The 18,837-nt window shown below is 36.1% G+C and overlaps 6 protein-coding genes across 15 annotated transcripts; 3 read left to right on the top strand and 3 right to left on the bottom strand.

Moving 5' to 3' along the window:
• Window positions 1-374: 374 nt before the first annotated feature.
• LOC9309176 (GDSL esterase/lipase At5g03600) lies at window positions 375-4,039 on the bottom strand. Of its 3 annotated transcripts, none has more exons than XM_002871000.2 (5): window positions 3,849-4,039; window positions 2,047-2,247; window positions 1,625-1,899; window positions 975-1,281; window positions 375-870 (listed from the first exon to the last, which is right to left on the bottom strand). In XM_002871000.2, exons 2-5 carry the CDS (start codon window positions 2,228-2,230, stop codon window positions 668-670), a joined length of 969 nt encoding a protein of 322 aa, XP_002871046.1. In that variant the 5' UTR covers window positions 2,231-2,247; window positions 3,849-4,039; the 3' UTR covers window positions 375-667. The 3 variants fall into 3 exon arrangements, with proteins under 3 accessions (XP_002871046.1, XP_020876184.1, XP_020876183.1); XM_021020525.1 differs by lacking the exon at window positions 3,849-4,039 and adding an exon at window positions 2,343-2,761 and having other exon boundaries at window positions 2,098-2,247; XM_021020524.1 differs by lacking the exon at window positions 3,849-4,039 and adding an exon at window positions 2,343-2,758.
• Window positions 4,040-5,639: 1,600 nt separating this feature from the next.
• On the bottom strand, window positions 5,640-7,826 carry LOC9309175 (GDSL esterase/lipase At5g03590). 2 transcript variants are annotated; one of them, XM_021020867.1, is made up of 5 exons: window positions 7,594-7,826; window positions 7,292-7,489; window positions 6,689-6,969; window positions 6,137-6,443; window positions 5,640-6,041 (listed from the first exon to the last, which is right to left on the bottom strand). In XM_021020867.1, the coding sequence occupies exons 1-5, from the start codon at window positions 7,637-7,639 to the stop codon at window positions 5,836-5,838; spliced, it is 1,038 nt and encodes a 345-aa protein (XP_020876526.1). In that variant the 5' UTR covers window positions 7,640-7,826; the 3' UTR covers window positions 5,640-5,835. The 2 variants fall into 2 exon arrangements, with proteins under 2 accessions (XP_020876526.1, XP_020876525.1); XM_021020866.1 differs by having other exon boundaries at window positions 7,292-7,492; window positions 7,594-7,824.
• A 1,508-nt stretch (window positions 7,827-9,334) lies between these two features.
• Window positions 9,335-10,239, top strand: LOC9307115 (polyadenylate-binding protein 7). The gene is made up of 2 exons (XM_002873059.2): window positions 9,335-9,771; window positions 9,927-10,239. The coding sequence occupies exons 1-2, from the start codon at window positions 9,525-9,527 to the stop codon at window positions 9,986-9,988; spliced, it is 309 nt and encodes a 102-aa protein (XP_002873105.1). The 5' UTR covers window positions 9,335-9,524; the 3' UTR covers window positions 9,989-10,239.
• Window positions 10,240-10,553: 314 nt separating this feature from the next.
• LOC9309173 (solute carrier family 40 member 2) lies at window positions 10,554-13,812 on the bottom strand. Of its 5 annotated transcripts, none has more exons than XM_021020852.1 (8): window positions 13,472-13,561; window positions 12,695-12,866; window positions 12,269-12,616; window positions 11,700-12,182; window positions 11,435-11,606; window positions 11,182-11,319; window positions 10,996-11,083; window positions 10,554-10,882 (listed from the first exon to the last, which is right to left on the bottom strand). In XM_021020852.1, the coding sequence occupies exons 2-8, from the start codon at window positions 12,820-12,822 to the stop codon at window positions 10,644-10,646; spliced, it is 1,596 nt and encodes a 531-aa protein (XP_020876511.1). In that variant the 5' UTR covers window positions 12,823-12,866; window positions 13,472-13,561; the 3' UTR covers window positions 10,554-10,643. The 5 variants fall into 5 exon arrangements, with proteins under 5 accessions (XP_020876511.1, XP_020876507.1, XP_020876509.1 ...); XM_021020853.1 differs by having other exon boundaries at window positions 10,593-10,882; window positions 10,973-11,083; window positions 13,472-13,812; XM_021020848.1 differs by having other exon boundaries at window positions 11,435-12,182.
• A 363-nt stretch (window positions 13,813-14,175) lies between these two features.
• Window positions 14,176-16,579, top strand: LOC9309172 (pentatricopeptide repeat-containing protein At4g38150). 3 transcript variants are annotated; one of them, XM_021020856.1, is made up of 3 exons: window positions 14,256-14,604; window positions 15,849-16,179; window positions 16,257-16,579. In XM_021020856.1, the coding sequence occupies exons 1-3, from the start codon at window positions 14,315-14,317 to the stop codon at window positions 16,341-16,343; spliced, it is 708 nt and encodes a 235-aa protein (XP_020876515.1). In that variant the 5' UTR covers window positions 14,256-14,314; the 3' UTR covers window positions 16,344-16,579. The 3 variants fall into 3 exon arrangements, with proteins under 3 accessions (XP_020876514.1, XP_020876513.1, XP_020876515.1); XM_021020855.1 differs by lacking the exons at window positions 15,849-16,179; window positions 16,257-16,579 and adding an exon at window positions 14,822-15,750 and having other exon boundaries at window positions 14,176-14,604; XM_021020854.1 differs by lacking the exons at window positions 15,849-16,179; window positions 16,257-16,579 and adding an exon at window positions 14,777-15,750 and having other exon boundaries at window positions 14,177-14,604.
• Window positions 16,580-16,675: 96 nt separating this feature from the next.
• Window positions 16,676-18,812, top strand: LOC9309171 (purine-uracil permease NCS1). Its single transcript, XM_021020847.1, has one exon. It carries the CDS (start codon window positions 16,904-16,906, stop codon window positions 18,701-18,703), a length of 1,800 nt encoding a protein of 599 aa, XP_020876506.1. The 5' UTR covers window positions 16,676-16,903; the 3' UTR covers window positions 18,704-18,812.
• The last annotated feature ends 25 nt before the right edge of the window (window positions 18,813-18,837 follow it).

The following is an 18,837-nucleotide window of genomic DNA, read 5'->3' as shown; positions in this document are numbered from 1 at the left end:
TCTGTAATCGAGTTCTTTTCCCACGGCCAAAACGTGGCCGCGTACCCTAGAAACAAGAGGGAAAGACTTTCTTTCTTTATCCACGTCAATGGAATATTGGCATACCCTCCTTGCATTATTGACTATCTTTATTTTTTTGTTTTGATTTATCCATTGTTCCAACGAACGTCCTATTTATTAATTCCTTGTATGTTTCTTTATTGCTACCAAATGGGTTTTGATTTATAGTCACTTCAGGTTTTCATATTTTTAAAAAAATTATAACGAATCAATAATGTTTACCAAATACCACTACATATAGTATTTAATGAAACACGAGTTTTTAAAAAAAAAATCCACGCAAAACTCCCTGAAAATGGATAGCCTTGTAGTAGTTTCACGATGACACACGTGAGGGTTATATATAGATGTCCAGCCGTCCTATATGAATGTTCTAAACATTATTGTTAATTTACCATCCTCTCATGCTTTTCGAGTTCTTCAAACGCGGTTTAAAGAAGTAAACCATATATGAACCGAACTATAAAGAGATGAAACCCAATTAACTAATTTTCTTAACAAAATGCTTATAGTAAAAAAAAAAAAGTAAATGAACTTAATACTTAGAAATTTAATAGGTCAACTCAAAAATGAATTCAACAAGTTTTTAAACAACAAGTGGTTGGTTTTACGGTTTAGTCAAAAACTCGGTTAAAGGTTTCCCTAATACCGAGTAAATCGATCTCCATCCTTCTTGAGTAGGGTGAACTTCATCCCAAAAGAAAGAAGACTTAGGATCATCACATAACGTATACAACTTCTCACCGTCACTCGAACGCCCACAATAACCTTCGCAACACGACTTCATCGGATTTTTAAATCTTTTGTTCCCTACATTTTCACAATCAATCACACACAAAAAAAAATAGACCTATAAGACTAGGGTTTTTGATATTGAAGATCAAACGTGAGAATTTTGTTACTTGGATTCTCACCTTTGTTCTTAAGAACGGTCATAAAGGCGTTGTGAATATCAATGATAAAGAAATGCTGCCCCTTTTTCATAACCCTGGACTGTTCGTTGAGCTTGGCCACGACTTGTTTCAGCAATTTGTTGTGTAGTTCCACCAATGCACTTTGTGACTCGTTGCAACTCTTGAACGACGATGCAGAGGTGTAAGAAGGGAGGCATCCGATCGGCTGCAGCGATGTTACTGCTATCTTCTTAAATAGCAGGCCACTCAATATTATCATATTAACGTGTAAATTATCCACGACTTTCTCTACTATTGCTTTCAAGCCCTGCATTCAAGATTTAATGAAAATAAGAATCAAATAATAAATCAAAATAAAAGTATACATTTGTTGTTATGAGTTTACATTTTTTCCGAAGAACAAACAAACAAAAGTGTTTAGTACTGTCTAAAAATAAAAAATCTAAATGAAAGTTGTTTTTGAAATTATTATTTAATAAGACTAATTTAAATTTAGTGTAAACCGATTTGGCTGAACCAATTGGATTTAACCAGACCCTAACCAAAGTTTGTACAAACCAAAGTTTATTCTTTCACATATAAAGGCAGAGAAACTGGTGTTTGTAACAAAGCCTTGATGACATCTAAGTAAAGATTAATGTTTTTCTTACAGCGGCAGGGCGATTTTGGTCGATGTAATAGATATAGTCGCCTCCGGCGTAGCTGATGAGAGAAACGTCGGAGGAAGTAATGTCTCCGTAGACACGGCCAGCGAGGACAAAGTCTACTAAGAAATTCACCTGAGCAGTTATATTGGGGAATGGACTATTCGGAGAGGACTCCAACATTTTGGACGCCCCGAACGCAAAATTCATGCCTCTTTTTATTTTTTTCTTTCGTCCGTGAGTTCTATAGAGGTACGGTGATTCTGCCCCCAACACTTTTTCTGCACCAACCAACACAAAAGTTTTATTTAACATCCATTTCAATATATAGATATACTATAAAATCATCTAGACATCGTTGGAAGGGTACATGACTAATCTAGAGAGATAGCTTAACATTGATCATGGAGAGAGAGAGAAAAAGGAACCTAGAAAATCGGTGGCTATGAGACCATCACAGTAACGGCCGGAAGGTTTACCGGGGAAAGTGATACCGTAAGGGAGGGCCCAAGCCTCGGTGTCGCGCTTCGTGTTTCCGGTATCCGCGTAAGAATCTCCGAATACAAAGAGTTTCGGTACTTTTCTTGGTCCAAGAAGCTGGTTTGAACCCATTTCTCCATTGATTCCTCCTGAAAAAAACAATGGAAAATCAAAATTTGGCCATAGAGGTTTTAAAGAATAATAGAATATGTAGTGATAAGAGCTATAAGATGATATAAATTACCAAATAAGAGAGAGAAGGAGATCAGAAAGAGTTTCATCAGAGAATACATTTAAAAGTTCAGAGCAAAGACTTATCTTTTGTTTTTCATTATAATTTATAAGGATAAATTAAAGGAACGGAGAGAAAAGAGAAAGGATATGGAAGTGAGAATTTTTAGGATTGAAATTTGAATATGGTCTTACTAATTTGGCTTTGTTTAGAGATGGTAAACTTAAAAGGAGTCGATTTTGGTGTGTGAAGGACACAAATAATTTAAATTAAAAAAAATGGGTGACAAATGAAATGGAGAGGAAATCGAGAGTATGTGGAGGACATGTATTAAAGAAGAGCAATTTGAGGATTGAAATTCGAGTGTGTGTTATTACTTGAGTCTTTATATAGATCAACATTCGGGTTATGCACCATAAATCATTGTGTAGAAATAAAATCAAAATTTTAAAAATAGAAATAAATCATTGTGTAGAAATAAAATCAAAATTTTAAATCTATTTTTAAAAATCCGAATTAAAAACTTGAATGTTAAATCTACATAATAATAGAAAAAACAAGTTGAATGTTTGAAATCATTAACGACTAATGTTGGATCCAAAATCCGGTTAGTTTTCATATCATTATGCAAATTTAGTATCCAAACAAATTTTTTAAAAAAAAAAACAAACATAAGAAATAAAAGATTTTTAAAATCCGAAAAGAAAAAAAATCAAAATTTTAAAAACTATTTTTAAAAATCCGAATTAAAAACTTGAATGCTAAATTTACATATTAATAGGAAAAACAAGTTGAATGTTTGGAATCGCTAACGACTAATGCTGGATCCAAAATTCGGTTAGTTTTCGTATCATTATGCAAATTTAGTATCAAACAAATATTTTTTAAAAAAAAAACAAACATAAGAAATAAAAGATTTATTAATTAATGTGTGGTTGACAAAAAAAAAGAAATAAAAGATTTTCAAAATCCAAAAAGAAACAAAATCAAAATTTTAAAAACTATTTTTAAAAATCTGAATTAAAAACTTGAATGCTAAATTTACAGAATAATAGAAAAAACACGTTGGATGTTTGGATCGCTAACGGATCCAAAATCCGGTTAGTTTTCATATCATTATGCAAATTTAGTATCAAACAAATATTTTTTTTTTTTAAACAAACATAAGAAATAAAAGATTTTGAAAATCTGAAAAGAAACAAAATCAAAATTTTAAAAACTATTTTCAAAAATCCTAATGAAAAACTTGAATGCTAAATCTACATAATAATAGGAAAAACACGTTGAATGTTTGGAATCGCTAACGAGTAATGCTGGATCCAAAATCCGGTTAGTTTTCATATCATTATGCAAATTTTGTATCCAAACAAATTTTTTTAAAAAAAACTAAACATAAATTTTTTTGTTTGAAAAAGCTTGTAAAAAACATTTAAATGTTAAATTAAATACGTGAATTAGTAAGGAAATCAAAATCTTTATTTAAAAAAAAAAAGAAGAAGAAATTAAGAATCAACAAACCTGACTCATGGATTGTTGTTTGCTAAAGCCCATTCGTTGTAATCTGAAGCCCATCTGTTCTTCTGTGACTTGGGCCGAAACTGCAACTTTTGATGATGAAGAAGAGCATAAGGCCTGTCTACCAGTGGCAAGATTCACGAACCATCAAAAGGAGTAAAGCTCTAGATCCAATTGTCCCCGAAAGTATAGATGCTTCTGGAACTCAAAGTAATCTTTGATAATTAGTCCGCGATTGATCAAACACGAGAGACCTCTCTCGTGACCGTGAAATTGGTGATGTATATGGATCACCAATTTCACGGTCACGAGATCAGCGATCCTCTTTGTAAAACATTCGCAGAGAAGGAGAAGAGTTTTTTAGGGTTTAGAAGAAGGAATTAAAATTTCTCAAGGAAGAAAAGAAACGATGAAATATTTATAAAGAGAGGTTCACGCAAAAAGAAAAGGAAACATCAGATTGTTTTCCTTTTTTTTTTTTTTATATTTGGACTTTAAATAAAATAAGGAAATTGATCACAATTACGGTCCGTTTACAACGGTCTTATTTCTCTAACTGCAAGGTGTGTTCCACTATCCTTCACGCGCATCATCGCCGTATTTTGTGAATATCTGATCATTGGCGTCTTAGATTCTGAGAATTTCCATAGATTAGGTTCTTGTTACTAGCTACTAGCCTAGACCGGACTTGGTGAAGTTGCACATATGAGATGCGGTGGTGGATATTTGATGAAGCAAAGTCGCTTGAGTGATGAGATAGTGACCAAATTTGAATCAAGATATTAAGAGGCAGAATGAGGATGCCCAACTCAAAGCTTTGAAAGTTGACATTTCTCTTTAATTTCAATCAGTCCAGCTTTTGGTGAACAATCCTGGAATACTTTCATAATTCTTATATACAAGTCAATTGCGTTTTGTGGTCTCAAGATTCTTGGACCGATGCAGCTGAATCTGTCATTGATGCTGCTTTAGCTCCACCTCTAAGATGTGTATCTTTTGGAATTCTTCATCTTATCTCCATCAACCTTATGTGGTTGATGAGCTCTATGTTGATCTGTTTTTGCAGGAAATATCATGCAAATATTTCATTGGCAGAAAGGGGCAGACCATTGAATCTTCAGCACTTTCTAGTGACCCGAAAATGGCTAAGGAACTTTGGGACACATCATGTCTCATATTTGACGAATTGCAGCAAGCTCACACTTGAAGATCAAAAAGCTTCTAGTTGTTGCTTGCTAATGACATAATCCTAGGATCCAAACTTCTGGTTTCTTAATTTCTACAAGTGTTTGTACAAAATCAGTTTCTGTGTTTAGTATACGTACACCCGTGTTGGCATATTTCAGTGAAACGTAGATTCTTCTTTTATAATTCTTTTGTTTAAATTTCTTATTGTTGTCTAATTTTTTGAGCCACTCAACTTTAGGTATATGATTAGACCAGCATTCTGCTTCTAATCCCATTGTGGTGGTCTCAAGTTGATAATTTTTTTGAAAAGTACGATTCCAAATCAAAATTAAATTAAACGAAGAAAGGATAACTATAACACTACATATATACAAAAATACGTGTTTCAATTTTTTTTTTGTTTTTTCTTACTAAATTCTCTAACAAAAAGAACCTCAAAAGGGAAGTAAAAGTCTCCTTTTCACATTTGAAAACTCACTGATTCATACTTTCCCTGTAGTAGCCCCTTCGCGAAGGAAGGTATAGAGATGTATAACGAATAAGCCGAAAGTCATAGCAAAAAGAGTCCAAAGAAGAATATTTCATCTAATAGTATTGAACATGCGCTTGATATCTGTAAGTTGAATTCTAATGTTGTCCATGTGGAACAAAGTGAAAGTGTTATATAAGAACATAATTTTTTTGTCCCATAAACGGAATTCGATTTCAAGAAATCGAAAAAGACACGTGAAAGTAACCACAGTCGCAAAAATATCTAAAAATATCCGACACAATTCGAGTTTTTAGATGCCAAAAAGTAATTTTACCCGTTAGTCAAAGACTCGGTTAGAGATTTGCCTAATAGCGAGTAAATCGATCTCCATACTTCTTGAGTTGGATTAATTTCATCCCAGAAGAAAGCAGACTTTGGATCATTACATAATGTATACTTCTTTGCACCCTTCATATCCATACGTGCACAATCGCCTTCGCAGCACGGCTTCAACGGGGTTTTAAACCTTTTGCTCCCTGTATTTCCACAAACCGATAACACAAGGAAAAAAACTTTTAGACTAAAGTTTTAACATTAAAGATCAAACGTGTAACTTCTGTTAATTAATTACCTTTTTTCTCCAAGACGGCCATGAAGGCTTTGTGAAGATCAACGATGACGAAACGGTCCCCCTTGGTCCTAAACTTGTCCTCTTTGTTAAGCTTGGCCACGACTTTCTTCAATCCCTCATTGTGGAGTCTCACCAAATCGCTATATGACTCGTTGCAACTCTGAAATGAGGATGCAACGGTGACACGTGGGAGGCATCCGAGCGGATGCAGCGAAGTAACTGCTATATTCTTAAATTTTAAGCCGTTCATTATCCCTAGACTATACTGTATATCTTCCACGATGAACTCTACAAATGCTGGGTAGGCCTGCATGCAAGATCCAATATAATGAAGGTAAAAAATGAGTGTTGTCCTCAAACTGATTTTTTTTAGTATATTTTGGATTTCTTTTTTGCCTTTACATTTTTTAAAAGAAAAAAATGGTTTAGTATGTATATCTATAATTTCAATTGATATTTTTTTCACATATAAACTCAGAGAAATTAATGTTTGAAACAATCGAAATCTCTTAGCATAAGTGTTGTTTAAAGAAATATGAATGTTTTTCTTACAGCCATATTAGGGTTTTGGTCGATAAAACCATAATAGTCGCTGCCGGAGTAGCTAAGGAGAGCGTAAGAGGAAGCAAGGTCGCCGTCGATAGTGTAGACACGGCGGGCGAGGGCAAGGTTAACCAAGAAACCGACCTGAGTAGAGATGTTTGGCGATCGATCAACCGGAGAGTCGAATACTTCGGACCCTCCGAAAGCAAAATTCATTCCTCTGTTTAATTTTACTTTATTTTTTCCGTGAGTCCTCCAGAGGTACGGTAATATTGCTCCTAACTGTTTTGCTGCACGAAGGAAGTTTTTTTTTTTGGACTTCAATTTCAATAAATAATTATATATTAACGAATTTGACTATTTGAGAACGAAAATTAAAGATTTTCACTTTTGTAAATTCATGCTTATTTTCGTTAAAAGTATATTAATGTTCAAACGATATAAGACGTCATAATAACTGTCAAATGTTATAAAAGAACGCTCTAACTTTCTTATTTCATTGTTGATGTTTAGTAATATTCGTATGAAGATTTTATCTATCATGTAGAGAAACATTAAGAAAAGATGATGTAGATTGTAGAGAATGAGAATGAGACTGAGTGAGAGTAGAACCTAGAAAGTCGGTGGCGATAAGGCCATCAGAATAACGGCCCGAAGGTTTACCGGGGAAAGTGATACCATAAGGGGGTTTCCAAGACATTGCATTGGGCTTCATGTTTCCGGTATCAGCATAAGAATTTCCGAACACAAACAGCTTCGGATTTTTATTGGGTTGGGAATGCTGATTTGAACCCACTGCTCCATTGATTCCTACTACATGCACACAAAAAAAAAGAATAATTAATTAAATTCGGCCATATATGTTTTACAGAATCCTCTATTGATAAAAGCGCTTTGAGATGATTGTAAATTACCAAAGAAGAGAGAGAGGGAGAGGAAGAGTTTCATCAGATAATACATTTCAAAATTCAGAAGCAAAGGCTTCTTTCCTTTTTTGTTGTTAAGGATAAAAAGAAATGGACAGTCTTAGAGAGAATGTGGAGGAGAGAACTTTGACACTATTAATAAGCATCGCCGTTCTCGAAAGTTTGACCAAATCGTCACAACTTACAAAGGCTAAATGCAATCATGCGTATTCCATTAACTTAGCCTCTTTATTCGACTGAGGCCAAATTTTGGTAGCGTGGATTCCCATTTCATTAAATATGCCATTTAAAGTTATGTATGTACAAAATTCCCATTTTTTGGGATTAATTTGGCAAATAGCAACTCAAATAGTGAAATTAAAAATTTAACATATATTTATGAGAAATAAATTAAAAATCGACAAATTTACCCTTTTTAATTTTCTCACCAAAAATAGTCATTTATTACCAAAATGTGTTTCTTATCGTCTGATGTGTTTTTTTTTTTCATTATTATCTTTCTGTGGTATGTTTAATTTTGTGCTAACAAAAAAGAGATAAGATTCAATAAATATGGTCAATTTCTCTTTCGAAGTCACATAGGTAAATCACAAAGCTCTTAGTGCATGCACTTTTCCCATTCATAATTCAGCAAATTAATTAATATCTGAACCCTAACGAGGACCAAAAATTTGATTTCTAAGTTAGTGAAAGCCGTAAATGAGAACCATCTTGAGAATACAAACAGGTAAACACATCACTCCTTCTTTCTTATTTCAATTTAAAGCAGGGTATACAAAAAATTCCAGCTTTTTTGGAAACTACCAATTAAAGTTGTTAACTCCCACTTTTAGTATCTAAATGCAAGCAATTTCTACCAGTTGAGATGAGAAATTATTCATCCCATAGTACTTGGCATTCTTCACTTTCTCCTCTTCTTGAAGGAGTACTAAAAACCAAAAGTTAGAGTAAGGTATTGACGGAAAATGACGCCATCACTGCTATTATTGATGCTGGTGATGACGGCAATTTTATTGGCAACTCTGTTTAATGCTCTTCCGCCGTATCTTCTCCGACACAGGTTTGTACGGACTTCCACCACTACATTTTTCGTATTTTTGGCTCCTCAATTTTCTTAATGTTTTGTGAGTTTTCTGGTTGATCAGTATTTACCTGACTTCACTCCAATTTTTTTTTCTTTTTTTTTCTTTTTATAAAAATGGGTTTGGTTTGGAAATATACGTATAACTTATACTTATACGGTATAAGTATAATAATAGGCTTATTATTTGTTCTTCCTGCTAACTGAGATATTTTGAATATATATTCCCAATAGTAATAATAGGCTGATGAAATTTCCATTTCATTTTCTTCAACTTCCAATAATTTAATTGTATATGTATATTCCCAATAGTAGTAAATGCATTTACTTATATATATATATATATATGTGACCATTTTCTATTTCTCGCATGAAAACTACGTTTAGGTTAATTAAGCTTGGGCCACGTACGTAGTTTAAGACATTTATTGCAAATGACAACTTCTATTAAAATTATTTAATTTCTTATTTACCTTTTTTTTACCATATTTTATCTTTCACAATTATTTTTTTCCCCACCACATTTATTTTAATTACAATTTACACGTTAAAGTTCCGAATAACTAAAATAATTAAGATACAAGATAGAGAATTAGAGATTAGAAAAAAAAAAAATAGAGATAAGAGATTTTGTTATAATTTGCCACCCTATATACAGTTGTAAAATTAAAAATATTTTTTGTATTGAAAAGTCCAGTCATAGTCAAAACTGTAGTCACTCTTTTTAGTTAATAAATTTAATTTTATTTGAATACACATCTACTTTTTGCTTATTTTGTTGTAAAGAGACGTATTATATTTACATTTATTACTATCAAGGTATGGAACAGATCTAAAGATGAGCAACGATGATAATCACGGATCGTCTTCTTGTCCAAGCAAATTTACGAGTTTGTATATAGCAAATCTTGATGCCCAGGTCTCTGAAGAAATGTTGATTCTGATGTTTTCGGATTTCGGAAAGATTAGAAGATCGGTTCTAGCAAAGGATTTTAGAGGAGAGTCACGAGGATTTGCTTTCATTGTGTTTGAAAACGCGGATAGTGCTGGACGAGCCATGCTTCATATGAACGGAAGGTTAATAGGTAAAAACATTTCAAGTTTTTTGGTTGAGTTAGTTAGTTTATATATGAAGAACAAAAATATAAATTAAGGTGACTAAAATACCAAATCAGTTCTTTGGAGTCGATTGACTTAACATAAATCTGTATAAGGTTTTAATAATTTTCTTGCTATGTAGGTCAGAAGATTCTATACGTTGAGAGGACACCCAAGGTCGAAGAAGGTCGAGACATATGGTAGTCTCACTCACGTTGGGTTACTGCTCTTGGTCGAGATATATGGTAGTCTCACTCACTTTTTTCGCTAAACGCCTATGGTAACATTTATAACGTCGGTTGGCTAAGACATATCTCGTCTGATTACTAAACTTTAACGACAAAATTAATTAAGCAAATTATATGCCGTTGCTAAACAAGCGTAAATGTTTATTTTTCTTTGGTTTTCTGATAAATATCTTAACTTCCAAAAAAAATCTCATTTATAAATCGTAAATTTTGCCTTAACAAGTCTGGGGTTCGAGTCCCAGGTATTGCGATTTATTAACAAATTTGCAGATTAATGGAGGCAAGTGTGCAAGAGATCTCCAGCGATGTACAATTATAGCCGTTCGCCAGGATTCTACGCAGAGAAGGAAGTGTAGCGAGGTCGTGGATCATTGAAGGTATTCATCAAGATTACGAAGAAGGAAGTGTAGTCTGTCGTGAATCTAGTAAGGGTCGGAAGGAATTGTCAGTTGTAGAATCGTCTATGTAACAGTTCTCATAATTTGCAATTAATAATAAATCTAGACGACAAAAAAAAAAAAAATCGTAAATTTTGCCTGTATATAATAATGTGACCACGATTCCTTCATTGTCGCTGTGTCATTATAACAATTGCATATACAAAATGTCGTCTAGTTCAAATTTTTATTGTATCTTAAACATGCATGTACAAAAGATAGATACAAACACTGGCGAATAATAGAGAAATATTTTGATACTTGCACCTTTTTCATGAAACAAGAAAGTTGTTCAATAAGGGAATCTTCTCCAAGTGAAATAGATGTTTTCGAATACGGTAGAGGTGAATCGTATAGAGCATTCCGGCAAACGAAACCGTAGCAAATGAGATCAACGTCAACATCCAAAAATCCTGAAATCACATTCAAAAACAAATAATATAACAAAAGTAACATTATGAAAAATAGAGAAATAATTGATCAGCATTTAGTGGTTAATTTACTTTAGGATTAGATACAATGATACCCAAAAGATTAGCCATCAAGGCAAGAGCCGCTTGCAACGAGTTCTGAACACCTCCAACCACACAACGGTCCGATTCCGGAACAAGATCCTACAGCAATGTTCCCAAAACACACTCAACAAAAACAAAAACAAAACTTTGAAGTAATAATAAACAATACAAAAACATTTTCAGTTTTAAATTCGTACCTGCATTTGTTGGATTACCGCAAGATCGAACATCCACAAACCAAGCCTAGAAGCAGCAACACCAGCCATGAGCATGTATGATGCTATTTTCTCCTTCTCAACCCAAATTGATCCAACACACACCAAAAGACAGGTCCACTAGAGAAACAACAACCAACTTTGGTATCATATTCAGATAAATCAAACAACCTCACACCGTTTTTTGATGTAGTGTTTTACTTTTGTTTGATATATTATAACAGTTTTTCTAAACCTGAGACCAAAAGGACCAGAGTCCGGTTCTGAGAGGTGAGATACGGGATTGCATGAGAGGGTACAAAACGGTAGCAGCTAGTCCAACACCTGCACTGATTCCTCTGCCTATACCAATGATATAAGTAGGTATCCCTTTCCACTCCAATGTCGCCGTCATCAATGTTCCAAAGCTATATCGAAAAGAAACTATATGTATGCGATGCGAAACCAAAGCCGCCAACACAAAAAAGATCAAGCTGAAAAGAAAGATACAAAAAGGAAACCTGAGGACAGTGAAGAACAATAGAGCTAGAGCAACTCCAGGGAGCACAATCTCTTGATTGAGATAATTCCTCCATGCGCTAACAAAAGAAGACTCAGAGATTCTCTCAAGAATCCTAAAGATTCCGCTTCTACTTTGCGATTTCCTATAAGACTCCTCTTCGTGTAAAAGAGGAACATAAAAACTAGATGCACTCTCTGTCTCTTCCCCTTGCGATTGAGACAACCTTAATCTCCTTCTCTCATCGCTTTGAACTATCGCAGGAACACCGTTATACACAGAGATAAAGAGCCAATACTCAACCCACACGGTTATAGTAGCCCAAGCTGCAAATGTTATAGCTGATGCTTTAAGAGATACAAAGCTAATGATCAAACCAGTTATAACCGGAGACAGTAGCTTCGAGCTCAAGTCAATGCCTCTGATAACAGAGTTCATTCTTGTTAAAACTGTTGGTGAATGACCTTCCGACATAACCACAACCCTGTGATAAAAAAAAACATAATCTCATATCAAAAACTGCAAATACAATGCCATTATGAGGTGAATAATCTAAAAACCTTAATTTACCAGTCTCGTTCGATCAAAATGGTGCCTGCAAGAGTAGAGAGTACTCCAATGGCGCCAGAAACATTAGTCAACACGACCAATATTGCGAAAACAGGGAAATTATGAGACCTAAGATCAGGAACTAGAAGCAAAGCAACGACTGCACCACCCGCAACAATGAAGGAGAGGTTTTGAGTTACAAGCCAGAGTCTAAGAACTTTAACATAGCTCATTCCATCAATCATTTGGCCTACAATGGGACCAAAAATAGCGGCAGAACCGGATTCTACAACACCGTACATTGCAGTGAGAAACAGAGAGTTTGGCCAGAGGTAAATCATATACAGAGCAACAGAGAATTCCCAAGTTCTGCAATTCATATACCAAAGTAATTATATAATCTTAACAAATCATGTTACATAATAATATATAAAGATTTGATCAGACCTTGCTCCCCATCGAGCAAGAAAATAGCCGAGATAGAGAGAGATCACCATGGAACGTGGCAACGACGGCTCTTCTTCTTGATGTTGTTCGCTTGATAGAAAAACCCTAGTTTCTGTCTCCTCCTCCATTTCTTCAGACTACTTTGATTCTTTCCTCTGAATATCAATTGAATCTGAAAATCAGAAACATCGATCAAAGCGAATTCAGTGTTCATTGTGTATCCTCTAGATTTTCAATTCAACGGGTGCAACTAGTAAGACATGGATGAGATAAATAACGAAGAAAACAAATAAACTGGATTAAAAAAAAAGGGATTAAGAAAATTAGAGAGTATGCATTACATAATCAAAAATTGCAGAGTTTATTTTCTGAGAATATTTTACAAGAATTTATTTATTATCTAAAATAGAGATTGATTTTAAGATTTTTTGACATATTTAAATTAATTTTAGTAGTATATTTTCAAGAAACTAATTTGGAAAAACGAAAAAAATCAATCTTCATGAAACAAATTAGAAAAGGATAGATACAAGAAGATGGATACAAATCTATCATATGACAAATTCTGACCCGTCCAAAAAACGTATTTTCGTTTGTGAAATATTCTCCATGTTTTGAACGTCTAACTCAAAAATGAATAAATTTCTGACTACTTCAAAATTTCTTGACACAAAGAAATCTTTAATTTGAGTTAGATTTTTCATTTTTCGTAAACTAAACCTCACGAATATCTACAAGACTACAACGGACGCTAGAAAGTTGAAAACAAAACCTCACCTGGCGCAGGTACCAGGCTACGAGCTTGAAGGATGAATGATCGAAGCACCAAATCGAAGTCGAGGAAATCACCGCAGAAACCGAGACATGTTTTCAAGGGCACTAGTGTGCTACTTATAAGTTATATGGGAGTTGTTTTTGGGGATGGGGGAGAAAAATGTCCGAATATTTTCTCGTTTTTTGGCGTCAACGATGATCAGATATCATTAGTATTAAATCAAGTCCTTTTTGTCCCATTAGAATATCTTAGTGATCATACGAACAAACAAACAAAATTTAGCTTCTCGGACATCACAAGGGCTGAGTTAATATAATTATATAAGACAACATTTTATTGTGAGAGCCATAGTTTATATATACAATTCGTCCTTATTAAGCTTCAACATTATCTTCTCATTACATCTCAAATCATGAAATATTATAGACATATACGGACAAGAAACATTGTTGTATATTATAACATGAACTTGTATATAGCATGTGCATCATGTCTGGTTTACAAAATAAAAATAAAAAAGAAAAAGAAAAAAAGCATACATCATGTCTTAAATCTTAATACAGTCTCACAGTGTTGGTACCTTCTTAATTGATTTACACGTTGTGCTGTCACAATTAACAAAGATGTACATTACAAGAAATTAATATGACTATAAATGGGCTAGTTATATGGGCCTCTACAGGCCTAATTTTTAAACGGCACGTACTGTATATTCTGATGAAGAAAACGGCAAGATGTGTTAACGCGTAAACGGCGCGTATTTCTAAACCACTCTTCCGGGTCACATAAGTCATTTTAACCACAAATCCAGAACATTCCGACTTCTCTCTCCCTGAGCTCCGGCCATGGCGGTTCGTCTCGCGAGATCGTTGGCTGCGTCACGGCCGTCCCGTGGAAATCGCTGCTCAGCGTCAGTTATCACTTCATCTGCGATTAACGGCGGTGAGTTTTCTGATTTCCATAGAGCTTTCGCCTTTTATTCGTCTTCGTCTTCTTGGTGGTCGTCTCCTGAGGATTTGACGGCGGGATCGAAGAGGATAGAGAAGAATACTACAGACCGTTTATCTGCCGTGATTGACGCAGTCCATGACCGGAAACTCCCGCCGGAGTTGCGTGGACGGCGCGATTTCGTAAGGTATAGTCTCTTTCCATGTTTTTGTGCTCATCTTCTTGTATGTGTTTGGACATTGGAATCGATAGATCATATAGTTAGGGACTTAGGGTTCATTCGTTTCGTTGAGAATCAAATCTCTGGACACTTCTCTTACCTAAATTTAGCGTTTTCTTCTTCACATGTCAATTTCAAGGTCCAAGCACAATTCAAATTCACTGTTTCCTTGGTTATGCGGTAGAGGTTTTGCAAGGCAATTCAGTTCAGAGACTAAGCGAGTTAACACCAAAGTCAATTTCTCTCTGTCTGATGATGATTCAGATGAGGAAACTCCGGTTACTGAAGATTCTGGCAAGCCGGAGTTCCTGCCTCCTCCTTATGACCCTTTCAGCAAGAAACTGGCGATTGAGGGACCAGAGGATCCTAAGAATCTTCAAGAAATATTCCATAAGATGAAAACAGAGGGTTTTATGAATGAAGCTGTGAAAATGTTCGATGCGTTGTCTAAAGACGGCCGCACACATGAGGCGCTAGAGCTCTTCTCTCAGATTAAAGATAAAAATCAAATGCCAGACGTGGTGGCGCATACTGCTATCGTTGAGGCGTATGCTAATGCAGGCCAGGCCAAGGAGGCTCTTAAGGTTTTCATGCGTATGCTTGCCTGTGGCGTTTCGCCTAATGCGTATACATATACTGTTTTGATCAAAGGGCTTGCAGCGGATGTTAGAACGCTTAAGGATGCGAAGAAGTACTTGTTAGAAATGATGGGAAATGGCATGAGCCCTAATACTGCTACTTACACTGCAGTGTTTGAAGCTTTTGTAAAAGATGAAAAAGAGGAATCAGCTAGAGAATTGTTGCAAGAAATGAAGGGAAATGGTTTTGTGCCTGATGAGAAAGCTGTGAGAGAGGCTCTTCAATCTAAAAGAGGCCAAGTCTTTAGGACTGTCTTTAACCTTTTATTTGATAAGTAGTAGTATTTGTTTGGTGATCTTTTAATAGGTAGAACAACTGGCTTTTATGCGATGCATCTGAGAATGTTGCTGCGTCTTTTGTTTTTTCGATGTTGACACAATTGCGCTGTAGCTTTGCTGTTTTATTGTGGATGCTATATTGCTATGACATTTTTTTTTGTCAGAGAAAGCCTAAGCTTGTTGTTTTTTTCTTGCATTTGTGGTTAAATCTCCCAAATGAGATTCTTCTTCTTGTGAAATATGTTATTGATATGACCTGCTTGTAACGGATGCTAACATGGGATGATGTTGCAGGTCAGAGACTGATATAATCAACGTGGTCGAGCAAAGGATATGGCATTCAATGGAAGAAGGCCACTTTGAGAACTTACCTGGTAAAGGCAAACCCTTGAACCTCCACACAAATCCTCACGCAGACCCAGCGGAGGATACATTGTATCGGATTCTTAACAAGAACGGGGTTGCTCCCGAATGGGTGGAACTCAACAAAGAGATAAGAAACAAAGCAAAAGAATGGAGAATTTCACTGAAGAAAGCATGGACAATGAAACTTGAGGAAGACCAATCGGGCTGGGAAGAGAGATCAGATTTGCTGAAAAAAGAATTGAAACAAATCAACAACATGGCAAGTATTCAACTACAAATCAAGATCCTGTTGCGATATATAATGTTCTACTGATGTGGTCTCTTGTTTGTGGGCAGGTTTTCAGGTACAACCTGATCGTTCCTTTCGGCCGTCAAATGTTTGGACTGAAGTGGGAGAAAGAGATTGATCTCTTGAAAGATTAACATCTTCAGAGGCCAAAAGGTTGGTCACACTTCTATCAACTACTCTGTTCTTGTGTTTGTACTTTGTAGTATATCTATTGATAATATACGAGTCAATGTGGCTATTGATTCTTAGGCTAGATATAATAAGAATAAGAAACAAGTGTTTGAGTTGTTTCATGTATGTTGTATCCATCAAATACTCTTTTGAAAGATAATTATAGCTAAGAAAGAAGTCTTTAGGGATCAAAATCAAATCACGTTCTTTAATTTGAGTTTTTTCGACTAAATGAGTAGGCAAATGAAAGTCAACGAATCGAGAAACATTAAAGAAAAAAAAAGAGAATCTTTTTAGCCGGAAAAAAAAAGAAATAGAATCTTCTTTAAGTTTTTCCGTATTAAGAAAAAGAAAAATGAGATGTGATAGCGACGAAACATCCACTAAACACATGGTTCATGTCCAACCACATGTTTCTCAGAGATGAGAGATCGAAAACAGAACACCACTGCACAATTTCCATCTCACAATTTTTTCTCCTGTCTCCCTCTCTCTCTTTTTTCTGTGTGAGAGAGAAGACTCAATGGTCTCAAATTGCTTAAGCCTTAGTCTCCATCTCAATCTTCATCCCCACAAACACAATCGTCATTCTCTTTCTTCCTTCAGATCCCAGACAAAAGCTAAACTCTATCAACATGTCTCATTCACAGATTCAAGCCACAAGAGATCTTACACTTCTTGTGTGTCTACCTTTGACTCACAACACAAAAGCAGCAAACACTATGAATTGGGCAACCACAATTTCAGTCCGAACCGGCCTGGTTACAACTTGGGTTTGAGCCGATCTGGTGTCATCCGCCCAAGACTCTCGGCGATGACCGGCTCAGAATCCAATGACTTCGGGTTTGACGAATCCCAGTTCGACCCATCTCTCACGAATGAAGACTTGAAACCGACAACACCTAGCCAAAGAACGTTTTCATGGTTGGACATGTCAAGTTTATGGATCGGTCTTGTGGTTGGTGTGCCTACATACTACCTCGCCGGGAGCCTAGTGGATCTTGGCATGGCGTGGTGGCAAGGGATAGCCACAGTGGTTGCTGCCAACCTTATACTACTTGTGCCGCTGGTCCTCACCGCTCAGCCTGGCACTCTGTACGGAATTTCCTTCCCTGTCCTTGCTAGATCATCGTTTGGTATCCGTGGAGCTCACATCCCGACTCTACTCAGGGCTTTAGTCGGTTGCGGATGGTATGGTATCGAGACATGGATCGGAGGAGAAGCCATCTTCTTGCTCTTACCGGCTCACTTTAAGAACTCTGCTCTGTCTCATACACTACCCTGGCTCGGCACTTCTCCGCTTGAGTTCTCTTGTTTCATCGTCTTCTGGTTGGCTCAGGTTTGTATTGTCTGGAGAGGAATGGACGGAATCAGAAAGCTAGAAAAGTACTCAGCTCCAATTCTGATCAGTCTCACTTCCTGCCTCCTTGCCTGGTCGTATCTCAAAGCAGGTGGATTTGGTCACATGCTTTCCTTGTCATCCAAGCTAACCTCTGCTCAGTTCTGGACTCTCTTCTTCCCCTCGCTAACCGCAAACATAAGCTTCTGGGCAACTCTAGCTTTAAACATCCCTGATTTTTCACGGTTTGCTAAATCCCAGACGGATCAAATCATCGGTCAAGTTGGTCTTCCCGTTTTCATGGGTTTGTTTACGTTCGTCGGCGTAGCTGTTACGTCCTCCACAAGTATCATCTTTGGAAGAGTCATCTCCAATCCGATTGAGCTTCTCGGTCAAATAGGAGGCCTCGCCACAACTCTACTCGCTATTGTTGGAATATCCCTAGCCACACTCACTACAAACATCGCTGCAAACGTGGTCGCGCCAGCAAATGCGCTTGTGAATCTAAACCCTAAGTTTTTCACATTCGGAAGAGGAGCCTTCTTGACCGCAGTTCTTGGAATCGTGTTTCAGCCATGGAGATTGCTCAAATCGAGCGAGAGCTTTGTGTACACATGGCTCATTGGTTACTCAGCGCTTCTTGGTCCAATCGGTGGCATAATTCTCGTCGATTACTACCTGATCAAGAAGATGAAACTGAACATTGGAGATTTGTACTCTTTGAGTCCCTCCGGTGAATATTATTTCTCTAAGGGATACAATGTCGCAGCGGTTGTGGCTTTGGTCGCCGGAATAATCCCAGTCGTGCCTGGTTTTCTACACAAAATCAGAGCTTTGTCGAAGATCTCAAATGGGTTCGTCGTTGTTTACGACAGCGCTTTGTTTTTCAGCTTCATCATCGCAGGATTTGTCTATTGGATCATAATGTCTCGTCTGGGAAGGAAACAGAGCTCGTTGTCTTCTTCTTCACAGCCGCTTTTGTAAATCTTGTCATTTAATTGGTTTCGTAAGTATAAATATAAGTTATCAGATGTAAAATTAAACAGAAGAACAAAAAAGGAAATAAAGATTATGATTTTATTGCTTTTTGTCATTACGGATTTAATTCATTTACATAA

This window comes from Arabidopsis lyrata, assembly GCF_000004255.2.
Source record: "Arabidopsis lyrata subsp. lyrata unplaced genomic scaffold ARALYscaffold_6, whole genome shotgun sequence".
NCBI lineage: Eukaryota > Viridiplantae > Streptophyta > Magnoliopsida > Brassicales > Brassicaceae > Arabidopsis > Arabidopsis lyrata.
Note: the sequence above shows the minus strand (reverse complement) of the source record. Positions and strands in the feature narration are given on the sequence as shown.

Bases quoted from the DNA above. Each gene is read 5' to 3' on its own strand.
- LOC9309172 (XM_021020854.1), top strand. From the start codon at position 14,315: ATGGCGGTTCGTCTCGCGAGATCGTTGGCTGCGTCACGGCCGTCCCGT. The intron at 14,605-14,776 runs GTATAGTCTCTT...GTCAATTTCAAG, and splicing joins GGACGGCGCGATTTCGTAAG to GTCCAAGCACAATTCAAATT.
- LOC9309171 (XM_021020847.1), top strand. From the start codon at position 16,904: ATGGTCTCAAATTGCTTAAGCCTTAGTCTCCATCTCAATCTTCATCCC.
- LOC9309176 (XM_021020524.1), bottom strand. From the start codon at position 2,391: ATGTATTCTCTGATGAAACTCTTTCTGATCTCCTTCTCTCTCTTATTT. The intron at 2,248-2,342 runs GTAATTTATATC...TGTTTTTTTCAG, and splicing joins CTCCTTCTCTCTCTTATTTG to GAGGAATCAATGGAGAAATG. The intron at 1,282-1,624 runs GTAAGAAAAACA...TCTTGAATGCAG, and splicing joins ACCAAAATCGCCCTGCCGCT to GGCTTGAAAGCAATAGTAGA.
- LOC9309173 (XM_021020848.1), bottom strand. From the start codon at position 12,822: ATGGAGGAGGAGACAGAAACTAGGGTTTTTCTATCAAGCGAACAACAT. The intron at 12,183-12,268 runs GTAAATTAAGGT...TTTTTATCACAG, and splicing joins ATTTTGATCGAACGAGACTG to GGTTGTGGTTATGTCGGAAG. The intron at 10,883-10,995 runs GTATCATTGTAT...ATGTGATTTCAG, and splicing joins CTTGATGGCTAATCTTTTGG to GATTTTTGGATGTTGACGTT.
- LOC9307115 (XM_002873059.2), top strand. From the start codon at position 9,525: ATGAGCAACGATGATAATCACGGATCGTCTTCTTGTCCAAGCAAATTT. The intron at 9,772-9,926 runs GTAAAAACATTT...CTTGCTATGTAG, and splicing joins TATGAACGGAAGGTTAATAG to GTCAGAAGATTCTATACGTT.
- LOC9309175 (XM_021020866.1), bottom strand. From the start codon at position 7,639: ATGTATTATCTGATGAAACTCTTCCTCTCCCTCTCTCTCTTCTTTG. The intron at 6,970-7,291 runs GTTCTACTCTCA...TCCTTCGTGCAG, and splicing joins TATCGCCACCGACTTTCTAG to CAAAACAGTTAGGAGCAATA. The intron at 6,444-6,688 runs GTAAGAAAAACA...TCTTGCATGCAG, and splicing joins ACCAAAACCCTAATATGGCT to GCCTACCCAGCATTTGTAGA.